The sequence below is a fragment of the Aegilops tauschii genome, chromosome 7 (assembly GCF_002575655.3).
Source record: "Aegilops tauschii subsp. strangulata cultivar AL8/78 chromosome 7, Aet v6.0, whole genome shotgun sequence".
Lineage (NCBI taxonomy): Eukaryota > Viridiplantae > Streptophyta > Magnoliopsida > Poales > Poaceae > Aegilops > Aegilops tauschii.
The window spans coordinates 503,829,572-503,851,875 of NC_053041.3; the positions used below are offsets into that span (position 1 = coordinate 503,829,572).

At 45.5% G+C, this 22,304-nt stretch overlaps 4 protein-coding genes across 27 annotated transcripts; 1 reads left to right on the plus strand and 3 right to left on the minus strand.

Moving 5' to 3' along the window:
- Positions 1-279: 279 nt before the first annotated feature.
- Positions 280-5,142, minus strand: LOC109751654 (uncharacterized). 24 transcript variants are annotated; one of them, XR_012189394.1, is made up of 8 exons: positions 4,016-5,124; positions 3,762-3,910; positions 3,022-3,104; positions 2,812-2,868; positions 2,371-2,481; positions 2,089-2,270; positions 1,427-1,476; positions 280-543 (listed from the first exon to the last, which is right to left on the minus strand). XR_012189394.1 is itself a non-coding variant. In XM_073504844.1 (8 exons), the coding sequence occupies exons 3-8, from the start codon at positions 3,821-3,823 to the stop codon at positions 526-528; spliced, it is 381 nt and encodes a 126-aa protein (XP_073360945.1). In that variant the 5' UTR covers positions 3,824-3,910; positions 4,016-4,102; positions 4,585-5,124; the 3' UTR covers positions 280-525. The 24 variants fall into 24 exon arrangements, 15 of the variants coding, with proteins under 15 accessions (XP_073360945.1, XP_073360946.1, XP_040250285.1 ...); XM_073504844.1 differs by lacking the exon at positions 2,089-2,270 and having other exon boundaries at positions 4,016-4,102; positions 4,585-5,124; XM_073504845.1 differs by lacking the exon at positions 2,089-2,270 and having other exon boundaries at positions 4,008-4,102; positions 4,585-5,124.
- A 7,328-nt stretch (positions 5,143-12,470) lies between these two features.
- Positions 12,471-12,845, minus strand: LOC141027305 (uncharacterized). The gene has a single exon (XM_073504300.1). The coding sequence runs from the start codon at positions 12,843-12,845 to the stop codon at positions 12,471-12,473; it is 375 nt and encodes a 124-aa protein (XP_073360401.1).
- A 33-nt stretch (positions 12,846-12,878) lies between these two features.
- On the minus strand, positions 12,879-13,337 carry LOC141027306 (uncharacterized). Its single transcript, XM_073504301.1, has one exon. The coding sequence runs from the start codon at positions 13,335-13,337 to the stop codon at positions 12,879-12,881; it is 459 nt and encodes a 152-aa protein (XP_073360402.1).
- A 6,310-nt stretch (positions 13,338-19,647) lies between these two features.
- On the plus strand, positions 19,648-19,983 carry LOC141027307 (uncharacterized). Its single transcript, XM_073504302.1, has one exon. It carries the CDS (start codon positions 19,648-19,650, stop codon positions 19,981-19,983), a length of 336 nt encoding a protein of 111 aa, XP_073360403.1.
- The last annotated feature ends 2,321 nt before the right edge of the window (positions 19,984-22,304 follow it).

A 22,304-nucleotide genomic window follows, 5' to 3' on the forward strand; every position in this document is an offset into this window, starting at 1 on the left:
TACTAGCAGCGCGGGTACCCGCGCTACTAGTATCACGCTACAGCTAATAGTTAGTAGTAGTGCGGGGTAAACCCGCGCTACTACTAACATTTTACTAGTAGCGCAGATGTCACCCGCGCTACTACTAATGAAATAGTAGTAGCGCGTCTATAGTACCACACGCTACTAGTATCCTGAATACTAGTAGGGCTCCATTTCACCCCCACGCTACTACTAACTAATTAGGAATTAAAAAAATAAAATCCATCAATTCCATTTTATGCATACAATTCTAACAACTAAAACAAGCCCAGATTTGTAATAAACCAGCAGCATTAGACATCATTCCAAATCGAAGATTTATAGTGCATACATATCCATACATCTACACTTATTGCCTAGTCACTTATTCCCAGCTAGTGCAAACACAGTTGAAAGCAAACAAAATTGCATAAAAACACCAAACAGTGGCATTCTATCCCTCCAAATGATTTGCTCCCTCTCCATCCTTGCAATCATCTTCTTCTCCCTTATGTGCTTCTCCCATTAATGAATCCAAGATTTCTGTAAAGAGCAAAGAATAAATAAAATTAAATTTCAGCAGACATATATTTCCTTGCATGTTGTGATGTACAGTAGCTACGGGAATAAATATACGAAAACAAAAAAGTGAGTGATTTCTATTAACAAGAGATCGCCTATGTAATAGCTACAAACAAATGGAATTAATGTCTAGACAATATATATTGCCAACCAAGCCTAGATGAACTATATATTGCCAGGTAATAGGACATATCTAATTTTTCACATTAATTGCCTTTAGTTTTCTTCAAAACTAAATATACTTAAACTTAGATCATTTCATATAGATGTTCAAAGGATAATACGGCTAAAGAATCCAATTTCTTTGTTTTTTTAAAGTAGTTTAAAAGGAAAGCATTAACACATAATAGAAATGATTATCTGCCACAGGGTGATGCTGGACAGCTAAAAAGCTCACAACCCATCAGATCAATTGCTCGATAGGACAGCACAAATCTTATAGGATGATTTTCCAAAACGAAAGCAGACCAACAAGGACAAACAATGGCCCATCAGACCACTTGCTGTGAACTATAAGAACATTATTTCACCTCCTCATATGGTACTACTAAACTCGCAATGAACATCGACACTGAATTAAGGTGTAGCCCCCCCTCAACAAGTGTGAGTTGTAATTAATTGACTGCAGCAGCATTGGTAGTCTCAACAAAATAAAACAGCAGCACTGGTAGCAACACTATCAACGCCATCCCTTCAAGCAGAATAAGTAGGAAAACATCATGATCCCTTAAGGAGAACTTCACATATCGTTCGTGTTCAACAACTAATTCTATGTGTTTCATTGGTAGTCAAATACTGTATTATATTTTTATTCTATCTGTATATACCAGGATAGCAGGGTTACCTTTGCTTCCTTAACAGGAATGTGCAAGGAAAGAAGTGAAGATGCTGCGTCTGCATTCAGTAAATGAGATAAAAGTTGAGACTCTTGATAGCCAATATCCATTCTTACTTGTAATATTACAGATACAGAACTGACAAATGATCTTCATATTAAGCAGATACCACTTTCTAAGGTGCAAACATCTAAGGAAACTTAGTTAGTGCTAATCGTGGAAGCGATCAACAACTGTTTATCTTCCTACATCAATTTGGACAGTTAACAGTAAGCAAAGATAGCATTATAATCCCAGCCAACTACGTATAGAATTAGAAAAAAAAATGATGAAAACAAGAAGACTGTCCAACCAATTGACTACAATTATTGAGGAGCTGCATGGAGAGTGCTAGTATTAAAATCGGGCTTGCAATCTAGTACTACAAACCCTCTACAAAATTCGTACTGAAACTTTTTTTTAGAACAGCCTCTACAAGGCCGTAAACTGGCATACGAAAACAATGCGCTCAGGATACTAACTTTCGGGACAACAAACTAAAACGATGGCTGCTCTCAAACCATACATCCAAACGACGCAAATAAATACTCTACGGAAAGCTTGGAACTTGCTTTACAACTTTCATATAGAGGCAACTCGAAATTCTGAGAATAACTAACTCGTTTTTCACCTAGAAGCTGGCTGTCCAGATTTGACAGTGTAGTTTTTAACTGAACCAGATTCAGTTTACAGCCAGGGATACCCAACGCTCAAGATTTTTGCTAGAAGGCAATCAACACCTCGCAACATCATGGATCCCTCATTCGCATAGAGAAGGTCCGACCAGGCACCAAAACCAAATAAGTATAAGCACTGAAATCACCAACGAATTTGCAAATTGGTTTAGGAATCCATCCAATTATCAAATCTAATTCTAATCTATGAGCTGCTGCCACAGATCCCTAGTTCTTACCTAGCCAGCACCATAGAGAAGAGGGCTGATACGTACCGCTGGTGCTCGCCTCAGACGAGAAGAAGCAGGAAAAGGTGTGGCGCGGCCAGCGCCATGGATTCTGACAACGAACTGCAAAAATATATTCAGTGAGCTGCAAAAGAATTGAAAGGAGCTGCAAATGAACACATGTTTTAACAGCAGGCATGTCATGAATGGGCAAACTAAAGTGCATGGCTTCAGGGATACAAGACTAATCGGGTGCATAGAGAGATGTTATAAACTTGTTCAGATTGACTAGGATAATTAAGGAATAACAACCAGTGGATCTCGCTTGAATGGATGCGAATGAGGGTTAGCTGTTGCATTAAAGCGATGCATCCATAAATCCAATCTAAGAATGTTACAACTTGCATCATCATCATCATGGCCAAATGATAGAGAAGTGAGATGGATCCATACTCTTGGTCTGGGGAGTCCCACTGACCACCCATGTGTTTGCGGCAATGGACGCTTGCACTGCATCGACAGAAAACAGGACACAAACAAGTCAGTAATCCCCATCTGCACCTCCACATGGTAAGCAGAAGCAAGCAGCGAGTATGCAGAGACACCATGAAGGAAATAAATAACAGAACTTTGGGGTTGAGGAACTGGATGACCAGGCCATACAGCACCAACTTGTCGAGAAGTCACCGGTGATCTGAAAAGGCTTCATCAAAAGAAGGAATGTCTCCGTTTGTTTTAGGGACATGCTGCATTAGCAAAGTGAGTAAGCAACAGAATCTAAGACATAACACTGATCTTCAAGGGAACACATGCAAGTGAATGAAAATCGCGAAAGAATGAGCTTGTTGATCATCGACAGAGAGTTAGAGGTGCAGGTTCTGAACTTCTATTTTCTAGATTAATGCGCAACAAACTCATTATTAGTGTGAAAGGTGGCCCGCCTTAAGAGGGAACGTAGTAAAGTGCAAGAACTATCACACAGAATAGTAAAAATGGAACGTAGCTCAGCACTTGCATTGATAGGAACCGACACATGATCAAACCATGGGCATGAACTAAGGAAGATCGATAATTCTGCATTTAACATATTATCCCGGAAATAGTGTCCGGCGTCCTTGAGTAATAACCCAAGCATTCTTATGATTACCTAGCAGGAACTAGCAATCACAACCCCTCTAAACTTCAGAGCATGCTTGTTATTTCATAATTAGATAATACAAAAAAGGTGGAACTCTGAAGCCCTTGTAACTGTAGAAACCCAAAACTGCTGTACTTAACCCCTTCAGGTAGTAAAAATATAATGTAGAGCAGTAAAAGTGGAACATGGCTCAGCATTTGCATTGATCAGAACATATATACAATCTACATTCTAGCAATTATAGGAAGAGAGCACTGCTACTTACAGGGACAGGAACCATGTCATTCGGTCTTTTGCCGACTTCACCGTCGAGAGACGAGACATCATCCACGAGCTCAATCGAGCACCCTTGGCCGTCGTCAGCGGCTAGGCCAGGCTTGCCTCATCTGGTCTCCTCCCCTGCAAGCACGACGACTACCACATAATGCGAAGCGAAGGTCATGTAGTTATCTTCTGTTCTCCTTTAGTTTTTGCTTTGTACTAGGTAGTGTGTGTGAAGCACGTTATTTACTTGCTTACCGTAGCCTGTGATCTAGCACTTGCTTGATTGTTGTGGCTGAAGGTCTCGCTTGTTGTTAGTACCACCTGGACTTGCAGCTTTCCACGCTTCAACCGGCAGCGAAGAGTTGCCGTGGATTACTCAAGCATTAACTGAAGGTGTTGGCAAGTTAACTGAAGAAATCGACAGTTCGTTGGGTACAGATAGCATCCTGACAAACGCTCCTAGGGACACAATACCAATATGAATCACTTGGTTGTTGAGATGCTGGACCTAGGCCTGTCCGAGGGAGAAGTCGTCTCTGAGACGATGTGTGCCTAGTTTTACTAAAAAAAGATGATAGCTATAAAAAGATTGTAAAATTGCCATGTCAGTTGGTGATAATTTGCTCTGTTTTTACACAACTGAAAAAGTAGCATCAATCCAATAGTGAATCAAATCCAAAATCCCAAATCAATTACTATCCCAGGACTACTATCACGGACCAGCATCAATTGACACTAAAATGGGAGGCAGATGTAGTGGTGAATCGTCATGGTTTTAATGTCTGTACGCTACAAATGCTATCATCAGAAACTAGTGGCAATACCTGGCCGCACACGCATCAGCAGAAGTAGTGCCTGCCATGACACGAGACTTCGCCAACGCCTGGGCTGGGCAGTCCGTGCAGCAAGCTCCGCATCGGCGAGAAAACAAACCAGAGCGCAGCACGTCGGCGTCCTGATGTTGCCCGCACCATCCCCTGCGTCGGCATCCGCGACCCCCACCCGCGGCGTCGGAGACCCGCTGACCTCAGATCCGCCGCGAGAAAATCCGTAACTGCCACCGGCGGGAGGCCACTGCCGCCGTGCAGGGGAGAGCGGCGCCGCGCCTCATGTTAGAGCCCCCGACTCCTCGACGCACGCCACCGCTGGGGGTGAAGGCCGTGGATGCCGTGCCACCTCGCTCCGCCCATCAGGCCGTCATGGAAGGACGGATGCCTCGCCGCGCGTGCCGGAATCCTCCACCGCCGCCGAAATCAAGGAGGCCCGTCGTCGAGATGCTCGCGCTTACGCCGGAGATTTGCTCGAGTGCTGTCGAGAGAGAGAAAGAGAGATGCGCGGGGGGGGGGGGGAGTGGATCGGGCCGGGGTGGATGGTGCAAAAGCGGAGGCCACTTAGTAGCGGCGCGTGTTTATATTCCTCGCTACTATTATCAATTTAGTAATAGCGCAGGTTTTATACCCCTCGCTACTATTATGATTTTTCCGGGGGCATGGTGGAGACCACTTAGTAGTAGCGCGGGTTTATACCCCTCACTACTACTATCAACTTAGTTGTAGCGTGGGTTTTATACCCCTCGCTACTACTAATTAGTAGTAGCGCCTCATTTTAGACCGTGCTACTGATTAGCTTCTGTGTATAAGGTTTTCCCTAGTAGTGATGGGGCATGGGTGCCCCTTTGTGGTTCGGCATGGGGACGTCCGCGTTGCACAAAGAGGAGAAGCAACAGGGGACACCACGGCAGTGGACTCTCTCTCTTTTACCCAGGTTCGGGCCGCTTTACAGCGTAAAACCCTACTCCTGCTGTGGTGGATTAAGCCTGAGGAAGATGAAGACACGAAGTGCACCAGCCCGGCAAGGCGCCTGAGGGAGTGCAACTACGCGCGTAGAAGTGTGGGGGGGTTGGAAAGTTCGAACCCTTTGCTAGGTTGCCTTGGCCCGCCTTTTATAGGTTAAGGGGTGGTCACAATGGCAAAACAGTCATTTGAGTGTGATTAGATAGCTAACAGTACTATCATACCTAACTCTGGCAGTTAGGACAAAGTGCATTAAATGCACTGCTAGGTGTCGTGCTGAGGGTGAAACCCGGCAAGCCTGCCGCACCGCTTATCTGCCTCTTCTTATCATCTTGACACGCCTCCTGGACGGGTGTCAATAAAGCTAATCTCTTCTCTTCCATGCTGCCACATGCTTGATAGGATCCACGTTGCTTGGTACCTTGACACCGCACCAAATAGCGACTCGGGTGCGGTGAGCTGGAGCGGTGTCGTCTTGGTGAAGCTTCCCAGGAAAGGGAACTTGGCGGGGTTTGATCTTGGCGGCCCCGGCAACCCTGCCGGGGCAAAACTGGCCTTGTTCCCAAGTGCGGCCTCGACCTGGCCAGGCTCTCCTGCCCGGCAAGGGAGGCCTTCCCAAGGTGGCCTTCTGCTATCTTTGGTCTCCTTTAATGCTCTCCTTGATCTCACGAAGAGCGGCTTCTCTGGCTTAACTTTATGTCAGGTATTGGTGCTAGCTGTAGGATCGTCAGCATGCCTGTGCATGAGTTTGGTCAGCAAACGTGAATGTTTGTTGCACCGACATTGCTCATCTGCATTTTTCTCGGGCCTCTTTCGTTTGATGGTTGATAGGCCTACCGTTGGGCCCTTCGCATTTGGAGCCTTTTGACTCATCTGTTGTACCCAATATTGCCTCTTCTTCATCGGCCATGCTCATTGGTCGAGCAGAATCTTCAACAGATTGCATATGCTTGTGAATAAGAATAGATGCGAGGGAAAATGGGGACAGGGTTACAAATGCTCACAACGAAGATTTTTCCGAACGAAAATGTTCTTGAAGAAGAATTAGATGCAGACTTTGAGAAATGTTTTGAATGAAAGAAATGTATAGAACGAACTAGTAAGTTCGAAGAATATGCTAGTCAACGTGCTAAGCATTGCATTCGTGCGAGACATAACACAAACCCTAGATCTAAAGTTTTTTGTATGGGAGGGACAACTACAAACCACATCCGCACTTGTTACCTAAGTAGTGAGATCTAAGATATGAGGTACAATCAGAAAATAATAATCGCGTACGAACTCGAATGAGAAGAATGGAAGAACGAGTTCACGCTGCTCATACCCTAGCTTGGTGGTGTAGCGGTGCGGGGAAGGAGATGTCTCGTGGCGGCGAGGAAGGACTCCGACGATCGCTTTCCGACAGTGAAGCGGCAAAGAGATCGTCGCCGTCGAGCTCAAGGTGGAGCATTGCGACAAGGGTTTCGGATGAGACGGTGGCGAGGAGGAAGAGAAGTGGACAAGGAAGAGGGGGCGGTGCAGTTTTTATATGCAAAGGGAAATAACCGCACGAGGTGAATCCGATCGAACGGTCACTATGTAGATACTATTGCGATTCAACGGATAGGATGGGATGCCACTTGATGGATTGCACGTGGCAACTGTCATAAAGATCGTGGTCCTGACTTGGGTGGTAAACCCCAAATTTTGAACATCTTTCGCCAAAATAGATTAAAGTTCGGACCTAATATTTATCATGGTCAAGGACACCAGATAAATTTTCGGTACCAGATGAAGTTGAGCATTCATAACGGAACAACATAGACTGGAAGAGATAGAATAGAGAGAAAACAAGGTCCTAGGCATTTCACCCAGACAAAGAAACACAAACACCTGAAAGAATAGCTATGAGAGAAATGCATTCGGACAAACACAAAAAATTTGATCAAAGAGAAACTCAACAAAAGAAAATGGTGGTGGCGTGACCCACCATATAAGAATTGTATGACCCCGAGCGTCGCACAATTATCGTGGCACCCGGTTAGTCTAGTTCTTCGTTAATGTATTCACTCTCAAAAAGAAAATTTCACTTTGTCAAAATTTTCAAGTTCTTCGAGTGTTGTGCACCCATTCCTTCTAAGATGTGGAAGTGTTAGCACGAGTTCCGAGTCCAGCTTACTCCATGTTTGCGAAGTCTAGGATATTTAGCTCACACTGTAGCACACATAATCTTTTCTCATCGAGAGGCTTGGTGAATATACCAGCAAGATTGTCTTCGGTCTTGACGTGATTGATGACAATATCCTCTCGAGCAACATGATCGCGAATCAAATGATGTCTGATGGCAATATGCTTGGTGTGAGAATGCTGCACTGGATTATGTGCAATTTTGATGGCACTCTCATTGTCACAATATACAAGAATCTTCTTGACCTTGATGCCATAATCCTTTAGAGTCTGCTTCATCCACAATAAATGAGTGCAACAAGCGCCAGCAGCAATATATTCGGCCTCAGCCGTAGAAAGAGATATACAATTCTGCTTCCTTGATGACCAACATACCAGTGATCTGCTGAGGAAATGGCATGTCCCCGAAGTAGATTTCCTGTCAACCAAGTCACCTGCGTAATTTGTGTATGAATATCCAACGAGATCAAACTGTGCTCCCTTAGGATACCATAAACCTAAGGTGGGGGTGTGAGCCAACTATCTCAGAATACGCTTGACCGCCTGGTGATGCGATTCTTTCGGTGCAGCTTGATAGCGGGCACACATGCAAACACTCAACATAATATCAGGTCTGGAAGCACATTAGTAAAGAAGAGAACCAATCATCGAATGATAAGCCTTCTGATCGTAATCCTTAACGTACACATCTGCATCCAGCTTACCATTGTGTGCGTTGGAGTTTTGTAGCCCTTCATTTTGGAATCTTGCATTTTGAACTTCTTCAAGCATTCTTTCAGATATTTCTCCTGAGATATGAAAATTCCGTATGCATGTTGATGAATTTGCAGTCCGAGAAAGAACTTAAGTTCACCCATCATAGACATTTGATATTTCTCGGACAACATTTTCCCGAACTCTAAGCTGTAAGAATTTTTAGTACAGCTGAAGATAATATCATCCACATAGATTTGACATACGAAAAGATCATTATCAACAGCATGAGTGAAAAGTGTGGGATCAGTGGATCCTGGCTTGAACCCTTTGTCGAGCAAAAACTTCTTCAAGGTGTCATACCAAGCTCGAGGGGCTTGCTTCAGCCCATATAAAGCCTTCTTCAGCCTGAAAACTTTGTTAGAAAACTCAGGGTGTTCAAAGTCAGGTGGTTGTTTAACATATACTTCCTCATCAATTTCACCATTGAGGAAAGCACTTTTCACATCCATTTGATAAAGCAGGATATCATTGTAATTTGCATAAGCGAGAAGAATACGAATTGCCTCAAGGCGTGCAACAGGAGCATATGTTTCACCGAAATCAATACCTTCTACCTCTGTGTGCCCTTGAGCAACAAGACGAGCTTCGTTTCTCACCACAATGCCATTTTCATCTTGCTTATTGCCAAAAATCCATTTTGTGCCAACGATATTGTGCTTCTTAGGATTCGGTTTGTCAACCAATTCCCACACATCATTTAGTTTGAATTGCACCAAGTCCTCTTGCATAGCATTCATCCAATCTGGATCATTCATGGCTTCCTCATATTTGGTAGGTTCTGCCAATGAAACAAAGGAGAAACTGCGACAATAGTTAGCCAAACGAGTGCGTGAACGAGTTGTGGGTCGATAACCTAGATTCTCGAGTTCATCGAGAATAAAGAGGGATCAACTCGATTAGCCACTCGAGGATGAGGATTTTCATCTTGATGCGCATTATCATTTTCATCAGCATCAACATTTGCATTGCCATTCCCTTCTAGATTGCCATTTTGATCGACATTTGGAATTTGATTGCCATTAGCATTTGGAGTGGCATTTCCTTCGGCAATGGCTTGACGAGTTCTGCTTCGAGTCATGGGGGCATCATCATCAGAGGACTCAGGTGCATTTCCTCCAACTGGCTTGACGCTCCCAATAGCCATTTGCCAAATTGCACCAGAAATCGGTGGTTCATCCATCACATTTGGCAGGTGCTCCTTTTGAGACCCGTTAGATTCATCAAACCGCACATTTACCGTTTCCATAACTTTCCCGTGGTGAGAGTTATAGACACGATAAGTATGCGAGTTCGAGCCATAACCAAGAAGAAAACCTTCATGTGCCTTAGGTGCAAACTTTGAATAATGATTCATATCACGAATGTAGCAAGGTGCACCAAAAACACATAAATAAGAAACATTCGGTTTCTTGCTAGTGATAAGCTCATATGAAGTTTTCTTAAGGAACTTGTGAAGATAAACACGATTGATAACATGACAAGCAGTGTTAATAGCATCAGCCGAGAAGCGAATAGGAGTTTTATACTCACTAAGCATTGTTCTCGCCATTTCGATGAGAGTACTATTCTTTCGCTCAACAACTCCATTTTGTTGGGAGTGTATGCGGCAGGGAACTCATGAGTAATACCATTTTCATCAAGAAACTCATCGATATGAGTATTTTTGAACTCAGTTCCATTGTCACTTCTGACGTGCTTAATTGGCACATCATATTCATTTTGGGCCTTCCTGGCAAAACTTTTGAAGATATCTTGGGTGCAGGTTTTGTCTTCGAGAAAGAATACCCAAGTATACCGGGAGAAATCATCAACAATAACCAGACCATAATGACTGCCACCGAAGCTTGCATAGTTTTGAGGACCGAATAGATCCATATGAAGAATTTCTAGAGGCCTTGTTGTGGTCATAATAGTATTTGATGAGTGATGCTTCTTGGCCAATTTACCAGCCTCACATGCAGCACAAAGACGATCCCTGTCGAATTTTACATCAGGAATGCCACGAAGATGATTTTTCTTCACTAGGGTCTACAAATTCCTCATACCTGCATGACCAAGTCTTCGGTGCCACAGCCAGCCTTCGATTGCTTTTGCAAGCAAACAAGTTTGGATGGAGGGACCCTTAGAGAAATCCACAATATATATATATATATCACATTTTCTAACTCCCTCGAATATGAAGGAATTGTCAGAGGCCATGAAGACAATGCATTTGGATATTGAAAAAAGAACTAGCATGCCTAGATCACATAGCTTGCCAACTGACATAAGATTGAATCCAAGAGACTGAATAAGTAAAACATCATCAATGGACTTGTCTCTGGATATAGCAATTTTACCTAGCCCAATTACCTTTCCTTTGTTGTTGTCGCCAAAAGTGATATACTTCAAAGGTGAAGCAGTTAAGTTGGGGTCGACAAACAACAACTTTTCTCCGGTCATATGACTAGTGCATCCACTATGCATTATCCATTATGTACACCTGGAGACATAGTCTTGCAGAAGAATTAGGCTTTCTTAACCACCCACATCTTTGCAGGTGGCTTCGAAACAAGAGAGCGAGCAGGATATGATTTCTTTCGATAAGCATAATTGTTGCTCGAGGAAGTGTGAGCATAATCGAAAGAATAAGCATTGAAATTCCTTCCTGATGAATGAGCATAGTGATTGAATGATATATGCGTATACTCATTCTGTCAAAAAAATTCAAGGAAGTAACGAGCATTTGAGCCTGCATGGTTAGTAACGTGGTAACATGTAATGCTTCAATAGTTTTCTTAGGCACCCATATGGCTTTCTTTGGGGGGGGCATTCCTGCTGTTTGGTCCAACATAGCGAGCAACAGCCTCACCATATTGATTTTTGAACAACTTATAGTTGTCCAGAGAATCATCATTAGGATATTCAGGGATTGGAGAGTTATATCCCAAAAGCAATGCCGGATCGGGCGTTTTGCTCTTGGCAGGCACCCATACAGTGCGAGGATATTGATGGGGTTCCCAGTAGGATCCAATTTCATTCAGTTTCCTTTCGAAACCAATGCCTTCTTTCCTGGGATTTTTGTGAAGAATAGATTTCTTCAGAACGTCACAAAGGGTTTGATGCCCTTTGAGAGATTTGAACATTCCTGTCTGAAGAAGATCCTTCAACCTAGAATTTTCATTAGAAATAGAACCATTTTCCTCGACAGAGGGGTTAGCATTCAGAGATGATTCAGCATTGGTTCGTTCAAGGCATTTTAAGCAGGGTGGAACAAACACTTCGGGTTTCTCTTTAAGTTGTTGGGTGAGAAGAGAATTTTCCCTGATCAAATCCTGATGAGCTTCTCTCAGTGCCTCGAGTTCCTGTTTCCTTCTCAGGTAATCATAGGTCAATCTTTCGTGGTCGGCCGAGAGAAAATCATAACGATTTGACAGTTCTTCCATTCGTGACTCGAGAGTAAAATACTCTTTGGTCAAGGACAAAATTTTCTCCATCTCCTCAACCAACAACCCTTCAGATTTCGTGAGGGTTTTCTCAATTTTCTCAAGAGAGTTTTGTTGAATATTAGCAATTTTGATCAACTTAGCATGGTCATCCTCATCGGAAGAATATTGGTCACTGGAGTGAACCTTGTGATGTTTTGAGGATACCTTTTTCCTTCGAAGCTTTGGCCATGAAGCAGTAGGGAGGAGATTCATCGTCGCTTGAAGGATTCCCGAAGAAGTTTGTGGCAGTGGAGGAAGCATATGCTATGCCAGCCATGCCAGAGTCGGAGTCCTCATCGGATTCATCACCTTCTTCGGAGTCTAATGATTCTTCTTCATCAGAATCCATTTCCTTGTCGATGTACACCTTGGCCTTGCGAGAGTTATTCTTGCGGCTGGAGGAGGACTTGGAAGGATTCCTTGAGGAAGATCTAGACGAAGATTTTGAGTGGAGTTGTCCTTTTTCTCGAAACACTTCTTCATTTTCTTCTCATCATCAGAGTCATAGTTCTTGCTCTTGCTTTTGCCTCAATAGTTGCCAGAATCATATCTTCCACTGGCCCGGATTTCAGCTTCCCAGAGAGGGCAGTCCGAAATGAAATGTCCAGGCTTTTTGCACTTGAAGCAGGTGTATTCTCCAGTAGGTTTTGATGAAGATTTTGAACGTCCAGAGTTGCTTGAACCTTTCTTCTGGAACTGGCTCTTCTTATAAAGGAGCTGGAATCTTTTCGTGATTAATGCCAGATCTTTGCTGAGCCTTTCTGGGTCATCTGAATCTTCTTCGGCATTTCCATCGGAGGAAGAATCAGCTATAGCCTTGAGAGCATGATTTTTGCGTTGACTTGAGCCATAGAGATCTATTTTCTCTTCTTCTTGTTCCACGTGAGTGTTCAGTCTTTCCATGATATCAGCAGAGTCGAGGGTTTTGAAATCAGCTCATTCATGAATCATCAAGACAAGAGTGTCAAATGAACTGTCGAGTGATCGGAGTAGTTTCTTCAGAACTTCATGGTCAGTGATGTCTTTGGTGCCGAGACCTTGAAGCTCGTTTGCTATGTCACTCAGACGATCGAAGGTTTGCTGACAGCTTTCATTTCCAATGCGCTTGAATCGATTGAATTTTGCTCGAAGAGTATCGACCTGAGCTTCTTTCTGAGTTGAAACACCTTCATTTATCTTCTCGATGACGCCCCACAAATCCGCCGCAGTTTCACACTGGTGATATCGAAGAAATTGAGCATGAGAGAGATGGCCACCAATTTCATCTTTGGCTTGAGCATCCATATGAATGAGTTTCTTATCGACATCAGTGGGGGCTTGAGGTATTTCAATCATGAACCCAAACTGCACCACATTCCACATATCATCATCTATTACTCGGAGACGGATCTTCATCTTCTCCTTCCAGAAGGGATAGTCCGTCCCAACGAATATGGGAATCTTGAGATGCGATTTGCAGCTCACTGGAGACATACTTAAACTCCAAGGGTGTTAGACCAAAATGAGCAGAGTCAAGGAGTACCTTGCTCTGATACCAATTGTAGGAACGAAGTATATCTACCAGAGGGGGTGAATGGGAGTTTTAAAATTTCTTCGGAAATCTCAAAACTCTCGAAACCCAGCAGCGGAACGAATGGAAATCGAACTACAGCGAGCTAAAACTAAGTACAGGATGGAAACTACCACTTGCAACGAGACAAATCACATGAAGGAAAATAGATCGAATGTAAACATGGGTAACAGAGGTAACAAGAGATGCTTGATGGCGACAGGGTATTTGTTCGACCAGTTCGTCCTTCTACACAAGGACTACGTCTGGTTGGAGGGGTTGTGACTTAACACGGAAGATAAACTCTCTTCACCCTATTCTCCTCGACAATTGGCTCGTCAACCAATGCCAATTATTCGTGGTAGATACTTGAGGCGATCTCTGAACCTATACAGACTTCTTCGAGAACCACAATCACTCTTGGTCTCTGAAGAAAATGACAGCTAACTGTCTAGAGAGTTTGCAACTCTCAAGAGTAATAGGTGCAGCGTACTGGACTTAGATTTGAGTTTCTCTTGGTGGATTTTAAACTCAAATCGCTCGGAGAGGGGGTTGCTCAACAATCTTCTCATAATCAAATGGAGCAGCCACCGGACAAAGCCGGCGCGGGGTAGCTATTTATAGCCGCAGCCTTCCCGGATAGGAAATGACCATTTTGGACACGTGGTCCAGCCAATGGCCAACCGACACGTTTATAACGGTCGGATTTTGGAGCAATGCTAACATTACTTGAGGAAAAAGTAATGCTAACTCCTCGGCCAGAGACAAATCTCACAGCAAAGAAGATATCAGTCTCTTGCTAGCAAGTATTTGCTTGGAACACAAAGAGATTTCTCTCACAACTTACATAGGATTTGGGTAGACCGAATGTAAACATGGGTAACAGAGGTAACAAGAGATGCTTGATGGCGACAGGGTATTTGTTCGACCAGTTCGTCCTTCTACACAAGGACTACGTCTGGTTGGAGGGGTTGTGACTTAACACGGAAGATAAACTCTCTTCACCCTATTCTCCTCGACAATTGGTTCGTCAACCAATGCCAATTACTCATGGTAGATACTTGAGGCAATCTCTGAACCTATACAGACTTCTTCGAGAACCACAATCACTCTTGGTCTCTGAAGAAAATGACAGCTAACTGTCTAGAGAGTTTGCAACTCTCAAGAGTAATAGGTGCAGCGTACTGGACTTAGATTCGAGTGATGCTGAACAACTATCTAATTCTTCGGCTCTAAGGGTTTCTCTTGGTGGATTTTAAACTCAAATCGCTCGGAGAGGGGGTTGCTCAACAATCTTCTCATAATCAAATGGAGCAGCCACCGGACAAAGCCGGCGCGGGGTAGCTATTTATAGCCGCAGCCTTCCCGGATAGGAAATGACCATTTTGGACACGTGGTCCAGCCAATGGCCAACCGACACGTTTATAATGGTCGGATTTTGGAGCAATGCTAACATTACTTGAGGAAAAAGTAATGCTAACTCCTCGGCCAGAACAAATCTCTCACATCAAAGAAGATATCAGTCTCTTGCTAGCAAGTATTTGCTTGGAACACAAAGAGATTTCTCTCACAACTTACATAGGATTTCGGTTTAGCATCAGAGAATCGAAGTTTCGAACGCTACACCCCTCTTAATAGTACGGTGGTCCTATGACTCAATAAAGAGAAGAACAATGAAATAAATGCTACGTCTTCACTTCGTCTTCAATCTCCTCGGACGCAGTTCATTTTCCTCGGACAGAAACCAAACCAATTGCTTCATTTCAGCAAGTTTTGAGGGGTCACTCTTGTTAACATCATCTTCGGTGATAACCTTCGCTACAACACAGGGAGATTATCTTCCTCGTTTACATCAAACTCCTCGTGATCTCAGGGACCTGTTACTCTATGTGCACTAGCAAACACATAAGTCCCATATTGTTCATGTCAACGAACTCCAAAACATAAGGGGCATATCATTGCACCAACACTTCTGGTACAGAAAAAATCGTCAAAAGGTTTCGTAGCGTTTGGACTCCGTTTGGTACTGCTTTTCTAAAAAAGCCAAAAACAAGCAAAAAATAGTAACTGACATTGGGCACTATGTTAATAGATTAGTCCCAAAAAATGATATATATTTGCATATAATTGCATAATAAACAACCAAGATTGATACTATAATAGCATGAAACAATCAAAAAAATATACGTTGGAGACATATCACGCCCCACCTACTCCCGTCATCACCGGCAGCAATCGCATTCAGGCCACCGCTGCTCGCTCTGGCTCCGCCACCAGTGCCGGAGCTCGTCCTCTTGGGCTAAACAACGGCGGGGATTCAAACTACACTGCCTGCCTCTGTCCTTTGCCGGCCCCTCTTATTGGGGTATTTTTACCCCATTCGAGGGTTTTATCCTCTGCGCCCGGTGCAAGGGGAAGGGAGTTCGAGGACGTAAGGCTCATTTTCCAGCCGACGCACGACGAGGACCACGACCGCGGCCCTCAGAATGGCCAGTTCTTCTTCGGCGGCGACAGAACCCCTCTTTCCGTCGGGGTTTTCTCCACGGCCGACGTACACTCCACTGACAACCCCCACAGTAAGCACCTAATCTCCCCCTTGTTGATGAGTTCGCAGTTAGGGTTGTTAGGGTAGTTCGACTAGTGTGATATTAGATTGTTGATAGTGGATTCGATTGGGTTCGATCCGAATCCACTGTTTCAAGGATGAATCAAAGTGCATGCTAGTGTTGGTAGTGCTTACATGAGAATGCTTGATGGTGTTAGTGTCACAATGTTAGTTTGTTCACTCCACATGCCTAAGTGTGTGGCTGTGTAAGTGTTTATGTTTTTGTTCTCACTGTTATTAGTTTGTATGTTGTTCAGATCTTGTTGTTGTTGTTCTTGGTTATGTTAGTGTTGTTCTTCTTGTTGTTGTAGTTGTGTAAGTGTGTATGATGGTATTGTTGTTCTTCTTGTTGTTATTGACGCTGTGTAAGTGTGTATGATGTTATTCTTGCTGTTGTTAGGCTACGTGAATGCATGATCAACATAGGACATTACATGTTCATACTAGTAGGACATAACTGAATGCCAAAAATAGGACATACATGATCAACATACGACAATGCATGTGCATGTGCATTTGGCCTGATCTGATAGCACTAATCATTGCTGGCTCTCATCACTATTAGCACTGATCATTGTTAACTTTGATCAATCTGATCAGTGTTATCATTGATCATTACTTAGCGGTCAACGTTAGCTTTGATCAATGAGCATTTGCACTGCCAATGATCATCTTTGATTGCTAGCTCCGATCATTGGCATTTGCTGCTAAGTGTCGTCCACCTTGCTGATAAGACAATGAAGACGGAGTGGGACAAAGACGGCGAAGTAGCGCAGGTCATCGTCGATGCAAAGGGTGCGAAGACCTCATCCCCATAACATGAGCTTGCTGCTCGGCGCTGGCAGGAGGGTGTACGGGATCTTACAGGTTCTACGTGTAGATCCAGGACCGAGAGGACATCGCATGCTCGTCATCCCGCCTGCCTTCAAGCCAGTGATGACACAATGGCCGCTCCTTGCGCCAAACACCACCCCAGCCCCCACCCCCCCTCGCGTCATGAGCTTCTTCGTCAACAAGTGGTGCTAGTTCTGAGACCAGGTGCAGATGCTCAAGGGGCACATAGTGCTCAGGCGCGGCACAAGGTCCTCGGCGACCTCGTAGTCTTCAGGCTCCCCAGGCTGGGGCTGAAGGTGTTGATCTTCAACGTCCTCAAACATCTGCAGGGTTCGGTGCTCAAAGCACAGCTACGTCAACGACATCTCTTATGCCACGTAGTCTGTCTGTCAATATGAACTTAAAGTAGTTTAGGTCTGAAAGTTTGAACGTCTCTTTTGCTATGAACAATCAAGGTATCCTGACACTGGCTCTAACAATGATCAAAGCAAGCAATCAAATATCATCATTCACCATAGTCTTGACTCGGAGAAGCGTGGTGGCTTGTGGGAGAGGGATCTGGTCATCTGTTACCTGGTGAGTTGGCGTCGTCCCCGGATCCGGTGCAGCCGTGCAGTGGCTCGGCGAGCATCCTAAACAGGGGATATCTCGGATCGACATGTCTGGGATTTTAGATCCGGTTCTTTTGAACTGGTGGCTGCTGTTGTTCGTGAACGCCACTCCAGGTTTGGGCCAAAGTCCGGTGCCGGCTGTTCATCGACGGCGGAGAGATGTGGCGTCGGGCTTTCACGAGGAATGTGGAGGTTCTGTGTCTTTTTGCAATACATGGCCTTCATGTATTTCGGCTGTGACAGGGCAAGTGTAACCTTTGTCTAGTTATGTACTGTATTTGTACGCATATCTGTGTGTTATGTACAGTTTTCCTACTCGTTATGCCTTGGGGCGTACAGCATTTTTTCTTTTAAAAAGCACTAGCTCATACTCTCCTTTTCTGCTCCGTTACATTTGTTACACACAATCGTTGCCAGTCCTCTATGTGTTCTTGGTGTCGTGTGTCTTATGCTACGATTTGTAGCTTTGTGTTGTACTATCTGCTTTTAAATAAAAATGAAAATCCTCAAAAGGACAGTTGAACTAAATAAATGTATGATGCATTCTGTTCAGATTTATGACGCAAATCCGGAAGAAAGAGCAAAACGAGAGGAATCCCGAGAGTAAAGATCCGAAACAAACAACAAAAACATAAGAAATTTGAAGTCACACTCGCCAAAGACCAAAAGATACGAAAACAACGGAGGGGGAGGAAGCTCGCATCAGAGTCATGGAAGTAGAGCAACACGGCTTACTCCGGAGAGCCAGCTTCTGCTCCTTAAGCAGGATATGCATGTCGTCATCTGCACTCCTCCCCATCACCAACAAGCAACAAGTTGGAATAACAAAAGCATCAGGAGACGAAACGAAAACGCACGAATGAAACCAAAGAAAACAGCAAGTGGACTGCACGCAAGCAGGCCATTAACTAATCGGTTCATTGTCAATCGCAACTTGTTCATAAACAAGAAGAAAATAAGGGCAGAGAGATGGGAAAGCAAGGGTGGGGTGAAGCACGAAGAAGGTTGCGGCGGCGGAGGGCTGCCTGGGGTTGGTATTTATGGACGGGAGTGACAGCTAGGGTTTGGCGGGTGCCCTCTCTCAGCCGTCCGATCCAAGGCTTCGCGGCTGAGATTGGATTTTCAGGAATAGGTTGAATTCGCGGCGGCCTGGTGGCGGTATTTTCGCTGTGATTGGCAATTTGGCATAACGCATCCCGTGAAATACCAGGCGGTCAAGTATTATTTTCATTTCATGCAAAAAAAAAGTATTATTTTCATGAAACTTTATATTACAAGCTTCTAATAAAATTCTCGAATAAGTGAAAGAAACTAAAGGCTAGGATTAGAGCATCTCCAATAGATGGTCCAAATGTAAAAGTAATTAACTTTTGGACTGTTTGAGGCCAAAAACGCAGCTCTAACAGACGGTCCATATGTATAAAAAATTGGACCGCGGCCTCCTCGTGATGTAAAATACAACACCTTACCGTGCAAATTTATATCATGAGGTGCATCTGGTCCAAAACCACCCGCCGCCCGTGAAGGCCCAACCGCCAGGTCCTTTCCTTTCCCGCCCGCCCGCCCGCGACCTCCCGCCGCCTCCACACCCCGCCGCCGCCCGGCCGCACACCGCCCGCATCAGATCCGGCCCCGCCCCGCCCCCCGTCGCTGTTTCCACGCCGCCCCGCCGCGGATCCGGCCGCGGCCGCAGCGCACGCCGCCGCCCCGTCCGCCGCAACTCCGACCCGCCGCAGCTCTGCCCGGCCCCGCCCCGCCCGCCGTAGCTCCAACCCGCCTCGGCTCCGTCCACCACCGCCGCCCCGCAAGTCGCCGCCGCCCCGCAGCTCCGCCCCGCCCGGCTCCGTCCGCCACCGCCCCGCCCGCTCCGTCTGCCACCGCCCCTCAGCTCCACCCCGCCCGGCTCCGTCCGCCACCGCCCCGGCCGCACGCCGCCGCTGCTCCACCGCTCTCACCGCTCTCCGATGGCGCCGAAGGGCAAGTCGGGCTTCTTCGGCGTGAGGCAGAAGCCCTCCGATAACTTCGGAGTGGAGTTCTCTGACGCGCGGGAGGCATTGGTGGATCGACACGTACCCCTCCGCCCACGAGGCCGCGTGTGCCTACGACATGGCGGTGTGGCGTGCCGAGAGGCCTCGGGAGCACCTCAACTTCCCAGAGATCGAGAGTCGGGCGGAAGCGGAGATGCTTGTGCCGCAGGGCATCAAGATGAAGGAGATCCCGACGAAGAAGAAGACGACGAAGAAGCCGTCGGTTGTCGTCAGTGCCGGCGAGACCGACGAGGAGGTGATGGCGAGGTTTGCTCGGGAGCATCTGGAGTACGTCCAGGCCGAGTTGGAGTACTACTGGAAGCGTGAGGCGAAGCAGAAGGAGAAGGGGGCGAAGAAGGAGGACGAGGCCGGTCCCTCGACGGTGATCCCCATCGATGAAGGAAATATGCCCTAGAGGCAATAATAAAGTTGTTATTTATATTTCCTTATATCATGATAAATGTTTATTATTCATGCTAGAATTGTATTAACCGGAAACTTAGTACATGTGTGAATACATAGACAAACAGAGTGTCACTAGTATGCCTCTACTTGACTAGCTCGTTGAATCAAAGATGGTTAAGTTTCCTAGCCATAGACATGAGTTGTCATTTGATTAACGGGATCACATCATTAGAGAATGATGTGATTGACTTGACCCATTCCGTTAGCTTAGCACTTGATCGTTTAGTTTGTTGTTATTGCTTTCTTCATGACTTATACATGTTCCTATGACTATGAGATTATGCAACTCCCGAATACCGAAGGAACACTTAGTGTGCTATCAAACGTCACAACGTAACTGGGTGATTATAAAGATGCTCTACAGGTGTCTCCGATGGTGTTTGTTGAGTTGGCATAGATCGAGATTAGGATTTGTCACTCCGAGTATCGGAGAGGTATCTCTGGGCCCTCTCGGTAATGCACATCACTATAAGCCTTGCAAGCAATGTGACTAATGAGTTAGTTACGGGATGATGAATTACGGAATGAGTAAAGAGACTTGCCGGTAACGAGATTGAACTAGGTATTGAGATACCGACGATCGAATCTCGGGCAAGTAACATACCGATGACAAAGGGAACAACGTATATTGTTATGCGGTTTGACCGATAAAGATCTTCGTAGAATATGTAGGAACCAATATGAGCATCCAGGTTCCGCTATTGGTTATTGACCGGAGATGAGTCTCGGTCATGTCTACATAGTTCTCGAACCCGTAGAGTCCGCACGCTTAACGTTCGGTGACGATCGGTATTATGAGTTTATGTGTTTTGATGTACCAAAGATTGTTCGGAGTGCCGGATGTGATCACGGACATGACGAGGAGTCTCGAAATGGTCGAGACATAAAGATTGATATATTGGACGACTATGTTTGGACTTCGGAATGGTTCCGGGTGAGTTCGGGCATTTACCGGAGTACCGGGAGGTTACCGGAACCCCCCGGGGAGTCTAAAGGGCCATATGGGCCTTAGTGGAGAGAGAGAGGGGCGGCCAGGGCAGGCCGCGCGCCCCCTCCCCCTTGGGTCCGAATTGGACTAGGGAAGGGGGGGGGCGCCCCCCTTTCCTTCTCCCTCTCTTCTCCTTCCTTCCTCTCCTACTCCAACTAGGGAAAGGGGAGAATCCTACTACCGGTAGGAGTAGGACTCCCCCTTGGGAGCGCCATAGAGAGGGCCGGCCCTCCCCCTCCTCCACTCCTTTATATACGGGCGAGGGGGGCACCCCATAGACACACAAGTTGATTGTTTAACCGCGTGCGGTGCCCCCTCCACAGATTTCCACCTCGATCATATCGTTGTAGTGCTTAGGCGAAGCCCTGCGTCGGTAACTTCATCATCACAGTCATCACGCGCATCGTGCTGATGAAACTCTCCCTCGACCTCAGCTGGATGGACGCCACCGAGCTGAACGTGTGCAGATCGCGGAGGTGCCGTACTTTCGGTACTAGGATCGGTCAGATCGTGAAAACGTACGACTACATCAACCGCGTTGTCATAACGCTTCCGCTTTTGGTCTACGAGGGTACATGGACAACACTCTCCCCTCTTGTTGTTATGCATCACCTAGATGGATCTTGCGTGTGCGTATGAATTTTTTTGAAATTACTGCGTTCCCCAACAGTGGCATCCGAGCCAGGTCTATGCGTAGATGTTATATGCATGAGTAGAACACAAAGAGTTGTGGGCGATAATAGTCATACTCCTTACCAGCATGTCATACTTTGATTCGGCGGTATTGTTGGATGAAGCGGCCCGGACCGACATTACGCGTACGCTTACGCGAGACTGGTTCTACCGACGTGCTTTGCACACAGGTGGCTGGCGGGTGTCAGTTTCTCCAACTTTAGTTGAATCGAGTGTGACTACGCCCGGTACTTGTTGAAGGTTAAACCAGCACACTTGACGAAAAATCATTGTGGTTTTGATGCGTAGGTAAGAACGGTTCTTGCTCAGCCCGTAGCCGCCACGTAAAACTTGCAACAACAAAGTAGAGGACGTTTAACTTGTTTTTGCAGGGCATGTTGTGATGTGATATGGTCAAGACATGATGCTAAATTTTATTGTATGAGATGATCATGTTTTGTAACAGAGTTATCGGCAACTGGCAGGAGCCATATGGTTGTCGCTTTATTGTATGCAATGCAACCGCCCTGTAATTATTTGTACTTTATCACTAAGCGGTAGCGATAGTCGTAGAAGCAATAGTTGGCGAGACGACAATGATGCTACGATGG

What these genes read in the sequence shown, in the direction of transcription:
- LOC109751654 (XM_020310539.4), bottom strand. Translation starts at nt 3,823, where the DNA reads ATGATGTCTCGTCTCTCGACGGTGAAGTCGGCAAAAGACCGAATGACA. An exon ending in ATGACATGGTTCCTGTCCCT is followed by an intron (nt 3,105 to 3,761) that starts GTAAGTAGCAGT and finishes TTGCTAATGCAG; the next exon opens with CATGTCCCTAAAACAAACGG. An exon ending in TTCTCTATGGTGCTGGCTAG is followed by an intron (nt 1,477 to 2,370) that starts GTAAGAACTAGG and finishes TACTGAATGCAG; the next exon opens with ACGCAGCATCTTCACTTCTT.
- LOC141027305 (XM_073504300.1), bottom strand. Translation starts at nt 12,845, where the DNA reads ATGGAAAGACTGAACACTCACGTGGAACAAGAAGAAGAGAAAATAGAT.
- LOC141027306 (XM_073504301.1), bottom strand. Translation starts at nt 13,337, where the DNA reads ATGAAGATCCGTCTCCGAGTAATAGATGATGATATGTGGAATGTGGTG.
- LOC141027307 (XM_073504302.1), top strand. Translation starts at nt 19,648, where the DNA reads ATGGCGGTGTGGCGTGCCGAGAGGCCTCGGGAGCACCTCAACTTCCCA.